Raw genomic sequence first — 11844 nt, forward strand, 5'->3', positions numbered from 1 at the left:
GTCATGACGGTGATAGAGGTCACGCGCTAGCAATGCATCGTGACGTTTTCCCAACCACTCCGGCCTGCTCGATCACCTGTTACGGGGTGAAGTCGAGCAGCGTAACGAGTTGCGCGACCATATGTAGCAGTAACTGAAGAAGTAGCGGAAAGGTAGTGCAACAAATTGCGCTTAGAATGCAAAAAAAAGCAGTGTGCTTACCGATGTTATAAATTCTTTCCGTCTTTTTCACAAGAAAATTACGCATTACATTGACCACAGCTCGCACATCATCAAGTTTTGCTCAAGAGTGTTCGTATCACTATCACATATAACATTAATCAAATCAGGCTTGGCACCCATACAATACGTGGTGCCATCATGAAAGAATGCTGTCTGAAGGACATCGCACAACTAGTCCAATATCTCTCTAGCTAGTTTAGTCCACCGGATGCCCTAAATGATCAGTATAAGTATTACCCAAAGTAAAAAAAAATTGTCACGATAAGCCTCGAGGTTAGACATTTAATGGAGCAAACAAAGTGTATTGCTTGCGGCGGCCTGTTAATAGGAGCTGTATTTATACTAAGGAGAAGCGTACGTTGATGTGTCTGGTTACGCACTTGATGCGTCTTGACATTCATTCATACTGCCAGACACGTCGTTTAATCTGTGTCAGACAGTATTATTCCATGTTTCTTCAGAGATTTGGGAAAGAATAATTTCAAAGTTCAATTTAGCATCGTCAAATATGCACCCCGCAACGCCAGACAGAAATATTAAAACATTGTTATGTGCATTGCACTTGCAGGTCTGTGAATGCAAATCAGCATGCGCCTACGAGAGGTATGGTGGACCACAGCACTATTGTTGCTGACGTCTGTCCTTAGTGCGACCCTAGCTTACCCGGACGGAGCCCCGGAAGTCGCGTGTGATGATATGATGCCGTTCCACAACGGAGCCAGGCAGCTGAACGGCAGCGACTCCCCCTACCGGCTGGTGCAGGAGAAGGCGACCTTCAAAGCTAACGAATCCTTTACAGGTGAGGACTGAAGGATACCCGAAGGACAGCTTTTATAATACTCAAAATGAAGCCCCGACTATGTTCCATCTAGAGCCGTATTCACATATTTTCTTTTGCCAAATAGGATGCACGACATGCGACCACTTCGTACCACTTGAAATAATAATGGTGAAAGCAGTACCACGTTTCTCTTTAGCTTGTTAGAACAAGCTACTGGCTCCATGGGTACTCTAAATTAAAGGCTAAATAACGTAAGCTAGTTCTCAAGATTAGCTATTGAGAAGGCAGAACAGCTGCTTGTTACCATGTGTGCCAGTTTGGTATAGGCAGGAAGCTGATGCCGCAACGAAAGACTATTGCCGACGCCGCATTAGACTTTCTTCAATAGCCCTTTGTAACGTCATGCATTTTGACAGCCTCTGCTCAGAGCTATTTCAGAAAAACCTGTTAAAAAAAGTTACACTTGCTTTGAAAAAAAAAAAAATTAAATTATGGGGTTTTACGTGCCAAAACCACTTTCTGATTATGAGGCACGCCGTAGTGGAGGACTCCGGAAATTTCGACCGCCTGGGGTTCTTTAACGTGCACCTAAATCTAAGTACACGGGTGTTTTCGCATTTCGCCCCCATCGAAATGCGGCCGCCGTGGCCGGGATTCGATCCCGCGACCTCGTGCTCAGCAGCCCAACACCATAGCCACTGAGCAACCACGGCGGGTGCTTTGAAAAGGACGAAAAGGAAATCCAACGAAGATGCCGAGGAACAAAAGTTGTAGTGGTCTTAGACGTCAAGCAAGAACACCGAGGAATAGAACCGTAAGCAAAAATCGGCCACCCTTTACTCTTGTGTTTTTGCTCACCGCCGAAGACAGCCCGCCGTGGTTGCTTAGTGGCTATGGTGCTGGGCTGCTAAAGAGGAGGTCGCAGGATTGAATCCCGGCCACGGCGGCCGCATTTCCATGTGAACGAAATGCGAAAACACCCGCGTCCTTAAATTTAGGTACACGTTAAGCAGCGCCAGGTGGTCGAATTTCTGGAGTCTCGCAGCACTCCATGCATCGTAATCAGATCGTGGTTTTGGCACGTATAACCACATATTTTTTGGGCCACGGAAGATAACAGAACAAACAAGGAACCTTTGAAAAATTATGAACTATAAAAAAAGTCGGAAGAGCTAAGGCTACCCTGACATCAGTCAAATCACGATCGTGTCATTGGTTCCATGGAGGAGGAGGAGGAATAAACTTTATTTGTCCAACGGTTGTTGATGTTGGTGCCCGGGGCTAGGCTGCCAGGGGTCCATCGCCCGAGGAAGATCTTTCGAGATCCTCGGCAACAGCCCTGGCCCGCTGGACGGCCCACTCCTGGTCTTCGGGTGCCTCGCTGAGGAGGGCGGCTTGCCATCTCTCAGCGAGGCGCCCCGCTTCAGAGGGTTCTGCGGTTGTATTCCCCCTTCCTCTTTGTCCTTGTTCCACGTGGCGTTGGCATTCCCAAAGCACATGGGCCATATCGGCCCGTTCGTGCTCGCACCACGGGCAGGCGGGCGACGGGTGCAGCGCGGGCCACAGGCGGTGCAGGTGGTAGGGGTTTGTGAAAGTGCCCGTCTGCAACCATCTCAGGTCGACCGCCTGGGACCTGTCTAGACGCCCGTGGGGTTGTGGATATTTTCTTCGTTGTTTTCTATGGTGACCAAGCACCTCTCTGTACGTTGCCGGAAACTCCTTGACATCGAAGTCGGCGTCCGCGTGATCCCCAGCTCCGTCCGCCGCGATTTGTGTTGTATTGGTAACGACAGCGGCCGCGTCAGACGGGGTGGCAGCCACCGTCGCCGTCACTCCTCCGCTGGGGTCCCGCACAACAACGGCAGCGGCTGCCCTCTGGGTGACCGCGTCGCGGCGGGTAACCTGCTTCGCGACGAGGTGGGCGCGCTCGTTGTGGTTGGGTGGAGTAACGTTGCGTCTTCGGCCGTTAGCAATGTTGGTGTCATTATTGTCGTGGCTGTTGTTGCTGTTACTGCCAAGCTCCCCGACGTGCGCGGGGAACCACTTGAGGGACTTGTTTGTAATGGTGCCGGATCCGAAGTCCCCGGCCCGGGCGTTGAGCATGCGCGCCACATCCGCGGACACCCAACCTTTGATGTAATTCCGAATCGCTGATTTGGAGTCGCTGATAATCAGGTTATCCTCCGCACCTCCGTGGAGTACCGCGAGGGCTATGGCCATCTCTTCCGCTGCTTCGGCCGACGGCAGCCTCGCTGATGCCGTGACTCGGATCGTTCCCTTTGTATCTACGACTGCCATGGAGAAGGCGGGCGCCGCCGCCGTCGGCCGGCCATGTCGATGTTGCCGTTGTTGCTGCTGCCATTTTTGTCGTAGTAGCAGTAGTGGTGGTGGTGCTGGTAACTGCGGCTCGTCTCGCACATTCCCTTGTAGCGGCGGTGGTGGTCGACGTTCCTCGTCGCCATCAGAGTCACCGACTGGCCGCGGGTACCTGGCTGCATCGACGAAGAGGACACCTTCTTGTCTTCCATGCTTCTCGAGGATTGCTACCGCCCTGCGTATACGTCTTTGCACGTCATGCACCGGGTGCATATTCTTCGGCATGCTTTCCGTCTGTATGGCGTCCCTGACTTCCGGTAGCAGTGATTCTTTCAGTCTACGCGCCTCGTGATATCGAATCCCGAGTAAGTCCAGGATTCGTCTTCCCGTTACGGTACTCGACAGCCTCTCCAGCTGCGCGATTCTCTGCGCCTCGGCGATCTCCTCGAGCGTGTTGTGTACGCCCAACTCGAGGAGCCTGTCGGTAGGCGTGTACTGGGGTACTCCCAGGGTGGTCTTGAACGCCCTGCGGATCGCCACGTTCAGCTTGTCCGTTTCGTTCCTGTTCCAGTCGGCGTATGCGGCGACGTACGCTATGTGGCTCAGCGCGTACGCCTGTATCAGCCTCGTAACGTTGTGTTCCTTCATTCCTTTCCATGTTTTAGATGGAATAGTCGCAAAGAAAGTTCTCGCCTTCGCTTGGCCCAGTAACAGATAACATCGTTCCCTAAAGAGATGCGAATATAGTTTTCGATTAATATTCCGCAAAACGAAACCAATTTGACGCTTATTTTTGTCACCGTGTTACGTAGTAGCTAAACAGCAGAAACGCAGGCGCCTCGGAAGCTTAAGAACAAAACACTGTTTAAAAACTGACTTGCACGTTACATGAAACCAGAAATTTCACCATCAGTATCTTCGACGGCTCATTCTACGTCAGTGTTCGAGAGCTTGTACACTCCTACAACTGAGGTATGTTATGAATGTTTAGTGGCCTTTAAACTTAACACTATAAACTTCTTTCTTCATATAGGACGTAGTACACAAACAAATTATCAACTTAGCTGTTCGCATGTACATTCTAGCATGCAGTTTGAAAAAGGCGTAAATGAAGCGCACGGTGCGCTGATACTTAGATTGGGTTGCTGTATCTGTAATTTATACCTCCTCGTGATAAAAAAAAGCTTTTATATATTTTAGTTTCCACTTATAGGACCAACCGTACAAAATTCTAGCATCAAGGAATTGCCAAAAATAGAAAAACTTCATTTTTCAAGCTCAGTACTTATCTGCCTCGTAATGATACTACGTGCTAAATTTCATTTTACAAAAGACATTCACCGATACAAAGGCAATAACAGCAGCGTTGGCGAAACAAGTGAGGTGGCCTGTTTTTAGACAGCAAAGTAGCTTTGCAATGATCGTAGTAAAATGTCCTCGTGGCGCACATCTGGATACAATAATTTTTTCTTGAACCTTCTAGATTTTCTTTTCTTTTATGAAACTAAATATTGAACATTCGTGCATTACGTCTTGAAACATTCGTGAATATTTGCCCCAATACATCTCCATGGCTAAGGCAACATGAGGCATCTTACTAGTCCAAAGATCAAGAGTTGCGCGTTGTATTCCTTACGAATGAGAGATGAGGTTGTGTCATAGCCCTTAAAAGAGAACAGTGCCTTTGTTGATCACCTTATCTTGTCTAGCGAAAGCTCATTCGCTACGTTTATTGGATTTGTCATCGTGATATCGTGTAGGCCTATTTCTGCCGAGCAGTTCTGTGAGAACAGCCTAAGTGGAGGAAGATTTATTAACGAGAATAATTGTCCTTCACCCGGCCACTTAATTCCACTTAAAATGTACTGCATTCGAAGACAGTAGAAAAAAACTGGGATAAAAAGGCCTTGGAGAACAAAGCAAAAAAACTAGTCATGTGACATGATTACGCAAGAGTTAATTAATATATTGGGTAAAACAGCCTAATGTGGATTCAGAATGAATTCGAGCTCTCGTCCTATCATTAGCGCTAGTACTGAAGTGTTTTAAATAACGGTTTGCATAAGGCTGTCATTAGAAATAATGTTCCCAAGAAGTAGGTGTCCCCGGTGTCCCCTAAAACTAAAATTTAGGCAATAATGAAAAGAAGCGCCATTGTTTCATGAATTACAAGGACACTGTCATTTGGCACGCTTCAGAGCTTGGCGTTCAACAAAAATTAACAAAAAATATTTCAAACATTTTTAATGTACAGGATATGAGTAATTGTGATTATGAAATTAATTACGTAACAGAAGGGAAACAAAGGCTTCACGTATGGTAAGCGGGAAACCAACACAGATTTTTTTTTATTATTATTATTATCGCAGCATTACCAAGAGAAAGGGAGTATTCCACGTACTGGCTGCCTCAACCTCTCCACAGTGACATGTTAAACCAAACGGAACCGTCTGAACAAAAAGTGCCCAAAAATCCTCAACCTACGTGTCTATACGATCAACCAGTGGAGTGTTACGCAAGCGAAAGACATAGAAGGGTAATGAAAACATGCACGAAAGCATAAACTTTGCTAACGTGAGGGAGAGTGCAGACCGAAATTAGAGATTGTAAACTAATTAATTGTAAAGGCAAAAAATTGGAGGGCGCTCAAGCTTCGCCTTTAAGAGTTGAATGCCGAAAGCATTGAAAGATCCCTGACTGCTTCTCACGCTTCCGGGCAACTGCAGCTTATGTAACCGTAATGTTTACCGGGAAACGCTGGCGGCGAACGCTATGCACGAAGGCGAGCTTCCCGGCAGAAACGCGGCCTCTTGCGTGGACCGATCCCGGAGGTAGTGCACAGCCGCGCCAAACTTCATACGGCAGCCGGAAAATAGGTTTGTTTTTGAGTTTCCACGTAACAGAATTATGTTTTCTTGTTTATTGAAATTGCAATACAACGCTATCATGTCTGTTGGTTATGTGCAAGTCGTACTTTACAAATTTTCTGACGCATTTTACTTTGAGAAAGTCAATTAGTTCAGTAACGCCTATGCGCCACTCTAAGGCCCTGCGGGGTTCGGGATGATTTTTCACTAACGGTCGATGCCGCCAACGCCGACACCGGATTTTCTGCGGCAAGGTAGCCTTAGCGATATCTCCTTAAATTACGCGAGAACAGCACGGAGCTTGCATGGTTAAAGTTAGAGATGCTTCGCGCCTACTTAGCCAATGCTAATTGAACCGATTAACCAAAGAAATGTCATTGCGCTCGTAAGTACAACTTTTCCGCTGCACAGTTGATAAAAAAACTGCCTAGCCATACTAATATCTGCGTTTTGTAATAGATATAATTTGGTATAAAAATTATTTATTAACGACCGGGCTTTCTTGGAGATAACCGACACTGTTCCGTTTGGTAAAAAAATAGCGGGACGTTAGTGCAGGAGCGATTATTGCAATCTGATCAGTGGTGGTAAAGTCAAAGATTGTATCTGCTGTTAATGTTCACCAAGCACATATCGCTCACAACTGCACAAATGAACCTGACAGCTATTGCTTCTTTCACGAACGCTGCAGTAACCCTTTTCGCCAAGAGCTCGCACTTCAAGGGCTTCTTGGTGAAAGCTTTGGACGAGCAGGGTAACGACATTGGCCGCTTCCTGCCCGGCGCGAACTACAAGCCGATGCACGATTGCTCCGGGGCCACGCACAAGAGCAAGAAGAGAAAGCGTGCCGTCAACTTGCTGTGGCAAGCCCCCGTCGACAAGACCGGAAGCGTGCGCTTCAAGTAAGTAATCGGTACACTCAAGTAAAATGGGAGAGTGTTTGCATTTTTCGTGTTAATCAGGAGAAGCGCAGCATAAAGGTTCCTACAATAATTATTAGAGGTAATTCTGGCTCTGCAGTCGTTCAGCCACCATGGGAATGATGGAAAGTACATGGATTTGTCCGATCTTCGAGCTTGTGGATTTAAACGTTCTTGCAGCTTTATTTATTACGCTTTATATGCCTTCATTGTCCTAAATTTCAGGGCAATGTATACTTTTCGGAATGCAGAAGATACTGCGAACGCACACAATCGCTACAGATATCCTAATACATCCAGCCATTCTGTGTACTCCTTTTGTAGCAGTTAAACATACATTCTCGAGGATTGGTAAGGAACGGGCCCATCCCCTTTAGCACGTGCTCCGCGCCACATACCAGTTGACCCAAGAATGGAATTGTCCAAACATAACACATTAAAAAATTCAAGGCAGCAGTTGCATATCCTGAGTTACTCCGTGAAAAGATTCCATGAATTGCTTAAGAAATATATATCAGATGACGTCATATCCAAAGGTCTTGCAATTTATGAAATGATTGACTTTGATTTTTCAGAGCAGTGTTGCAGTTAATGGCGCTATTTTGTCGGTCAATGGTAAACCACAGTATTCGGCACTCCGTGAACGAAACCCAGTCGTAAATCCCCATAACGCTTCGCGTTAAGATTGGTGACCAAATAAAATCGAAAGTTGCCTTGAGACTTGACATCCCGCTGTCGGCATTCTCGAGGACATTGAAAAAGAAGTATGGCCTTGAAATTTGGAGCGATTTGAGAAGTCTTTCCTGCCATTTAAAGCGCATACGTGTCTACTGGTGCGGAGCGATAAGCGGTAGCTTGACCAATTTCAGGCATTTCATGGAATTTGTCACGAGACGTTCACCGGCCAAAGTGCAGCCATCATCCCTTGACACAAAGGACACCAAAGACCAAAATGCAAAGGAGCGGCCATCTACAACCTGTACCAAGGTGGACATAAAAACTGATCGGCGACTTTTCATGCCCAAGAAGTAATGCGAAATTGAAGGAGAAAGTGTGAGATTGCAGAAAAACCACATCCGCACAGTTTCTTCTAGAACACGCTTATGGAATAAAGCATCATTAAGACTACTAAAATGTCATACCACGAGAGCATGCTGCAAGTGTTTCTCGTAGCCTGAAACGAGAAAAAAAGTTTTTCAGCATTGCTTTGCAGAAGACCATACATCTCAAAACCAGACATCGGACATTCTACTGGTCTCGTTCGAGCGCTCCAAAGTGTGTTTACATTCAGCTGGTCGAAATCGATCGCTCAGAACACACTTGCGTTGTTGACTCAGAGCACCCCACACCAGTTCAGAGTGTTCGGAGACGCTCCCACCTTCAACCTGGAAGCGTGGCCGAGACCTGACAGAAACTGGATCACGTGGTTACTACGATTGCCCCGGGAGCACCTAGTACCTTCGGCTGGGGCAGTCATTCTCTTTCTGCACTCTCGAGAGGGCTCCGCATCACTTTACAGCGAGTTGGGGAGCGGTATGAACCAGTCAGATGCCCCAATAGTCAAACGATAAAGAAAACAGTACGCCAAACATTACTAACAGCTTTGTGGAATCAACGTTCTGTTGAGTACATGTCCGAGAGCCATCGGATGGACGGCGCACCTCCGACAAGCTGTAGGAGTGCGTACACAAGGTTGTCAGCGTGAACCCCGAAGACAATTTTCTTTTGTGCACTCTTGCCGAAGGTATCGCTATTGCCGCGGACGGGGGAAATGTCCGTATTGTATTCGGTGGCCGTGGTTAACAAAACAATCCAGCAGATGAGCAATTTCGCGAACTACCTTCAATGTATAGACGCGAGTTCACTATTAATTCTTTTTGGCAATATGAAGGGCAAGCACATCCCATAAAACACAACACACAGAAAGACATTGTGTATGTCCTACTCTCTCTTTGGTGCGTGCATTTCACGGCGATAAAAAAAATGTATGCAAAACACACCGCATTTGCCCAGAAACAACTCCCTTTGAGAGACACGAGTTATTTTTCGCTTGCCTAAAAACATAGTGCAACGTAGTAGCGACAGAAAAAAACTGTTCTGAGCTGCGCAAAATGTTTCTGAGGTGGCCTACTGCTGCATGGCACAAACGCACTCCGAACGCTAATCGCGGTTTTCCTGCTCCAAAATAAAATGCTGGCACTTCATACTTATCGAGCACGCTTACTTATTCTTAATTTTTAAAATCTCTTGGGTTGTCCCGCGCTGTTGTAGTGCAATGGTTGCATTACTGTGGTAGATTTAAGGCCTTTCTGCTTTTAACGGGATACCGTTTATAACCAGGTTTCTTTTTGTCCCGGTGCATGGCTTCGTTAAAAGGGAGGCTTACTGGAATCGATAGCTCTGCACTCTCAGAGAAAGCAGCACTGCCTTTGAATATAAACGCCTAAAGGAAACAAATTTATTGTTTCGAAATAAACTATTTCTACTTTATCACTTGCTGTAGCGCTGTGTGTTTTAAAGCAATGTTATGTTTCTGAATAACAGCGCACTGAAGACGACACAAGGAAATAGCAATGATGATGCTAAGCAAATTATGTGTTAAAGCATGATGTCTACTAACCTACATACCAGCGCAGGAGGCGACAATGGCGGGTAAGCGTTGTTTGCAGCAGTGACAAGAATGCAGGATTCGAGTTTAAAGCACACGATCATGAGAAATTCAAGTATAACGCATCCCTTGGTGATGATTGTTAAGGCGATTAGCATTCTTGTGGTGGCGCATGTGTAACTTAGTGATGGGAAACTGCCTTTTGCCAGAAATTTGAATGATTGTGGTTATGTTAGGTAATTATAGCACGTAAGTTGTCTGCTCGCGTACATATTCAACGATTCATACCCAGTGACCCGCGTTGTCTACTATAGATAAGACAGCTGCCACCACATACCTAGTGGGCCTAGCTGGTAGATAACTTGGAGCTATGGGGATGGATGGATGGATGGATGGATGGATGGATGGATGGATGGATGGATGGATGGATGGATGGATGGATGGATGGATGGATGGATGGATGGACGGACGGACGGACGGACGGACGGACGGACGGACGGACGGACGGAGACGGATGGATGGATGGACAGATGGAGAAGGATGGATGGATGGATGGATGGATGGATGGATGGATGGATGGATGGATGGATGGATGGATGGATGGATGGATGGATGGATGGATGGATGGATGGATGGATGGATGGATGGATGGATGGATGGATGGATGGATGGATGGATGGATGGATGCTGAAGTAGGCTACGAATGCTAATCGCATAAATACTATTGCACACTGTTTGCGCTCTTTTTGGCTCTACGGAAGCTTTCTTTATTGCGTTCATTAGGAGGAAGTTGGGCCCAGCTCAGCTGGGTCTACGCTGGCACCCAGACGGCCAACAGATAGGCCACGACTCCTGTGTTTGCTTTCCCCCAAGGCAGCTCGCTTAGAATTATATTCTTCGAGTATGGACACGTGATGTCCCTTCTTATGCATTCCATTGGGTTTCTCCTTAAGGTGGTCGACACGCTCTCATTTCAAATGTTCTTTTTTTTACGAGCGACGTGAATTGGTACATGCTGCATAATTACTCTGAGACTGAGACGCACACCACCTCAAATTTTTGAGCAAGAAAATAATTATTTTTGCCCAACACAGACCTACACGTAGCAGCTTACCCTCAAGAAGTTAGGCTTTCGTGCTTTACAGTAAGTATGAGAAGCTGAGATGATGCGCTTGAGATGCTTGAGATGAGGGCTTGAGCTGCTGTGCTTAGCGGTTCGGTAAGCCAGTCAAATTGCAGCATGAGTTTCGCAGTTTTATTGGCCTATAGTTTATGGTTCGTATAAGCAGCTCTAATAAACAATGAAAACTAGCGAGGCCTCTGCAAATTACATGTGCGCTAATTTCGCAGCGCTGGTCTGCATATTTTAACACGCAAGATATTGATGAGCCCGAATATTAATTGTTAAGCTTCGTTTTATGTGCTACCGGAGTGCCTTGAAACTGATCATTTGTTACGAAAACAAACCAGCAGACAAGCAACAACAGGTCCACAGTATTTTATTCATTTATGTACGCGCCAATCCGAAGGTGTGGTGACTTATACTTTTATAATGTCTCTGTACTTTTCTGCATACGTACCATCCCAAATAAAATCATTCGCAGCGCATCTCAGTCACATGAAAAGCGCTGCCTTCATGTTTGCTCTTTATTTCTTGCAGGACGACTGTTGTCCACGATTACCACCTATTCTACACTGATCTGTGGAGCACAGTTAAGCTGCGGAAACTTCGGCCTGCTCGCTTTTCTCTTGCATTCAATAAACTTCGGTAAAGTAGTTTGTGTGCTCTCATGTGTTTGAGGGTATCGGACGGTTCCGGGGAAGACCTTTTGGGAACGGTGTGGGCCCGCAGCCCCAGAGAGCAGGCTTCAATCTTGGCCAGCTGCGCCCAAAAGCGCCCAGCCGCGACTCGCGCTCCCATTGCACGCGCCTCTTCCACCCGCCGTGGTGGCCTAGTGGCTACGGCAATGCGCCGCTAAGCGCGAGAGTGCGGCATCAAACCCCTGACATGGCGGCCGCGTTTGGATGGCGGTGAAATGCAAAGCGCCCGTGTATACTGTGAATTCGTTACTATAAAGAACCACAAGCAGTAAAAATTAATCCGATGTCCCCACGACGGTGTGCGTCATA

The 11844-nt window shown here is 46.8% G+C and overlaps 1 protein-coding gene across 2 annotated transcripts in view; it reads left to right on the forward strand.

The window, feature by feature from the left end:
• Positions 1 to 11490, forward strand: part of LOC126529988 (putative defense protein 2) — an 89219-nt gene extending 77729 nt beyond the window's left edge. For both annotated transcript variants that reach the window (XM_055070169.2, XM_050177452.3), the window contains exons 2-4: positions 791 to 1021; positions 6878 to 7088; positions 11375 to 11490. In XM_055070169.2, coding sequence (XP_054926144.1) covers positions 799 to 1021; positions 6878 to 7088; positions 11375 to 11486 — 546 coding nt within the window. In that variant the 5' untranslated portion in view covers positions 791 to 798 and the 3' untranslated portion in view covers positions 11487 to 11490. The remainder of the gene's footprint in view (positions 1 to 790; positions 1022 to 6877; positions 7089 to 11374) is intronic.
• The last annotated feature ends 354 nt before the right edge of the window (positions 11491 to 11844 follow it).

The sequence above is a fragment of the Dermacentor andersoni genome, chromosome 5 (genome assembly GCF_023375885.2).
Source record: "Dermacentor andersoni chromosome 5, qqDerAnde1_hic_scaffold, whole genome shotgun sequence".
In the NCBI taxonomy this organism is placed as follows: domain Eukaryota; kingdom Metazoa; phylum Arthropoda; class Arachnida; order Ixodida; family Ixodidae; genus Dermacentor; species Dermacentor andersoni.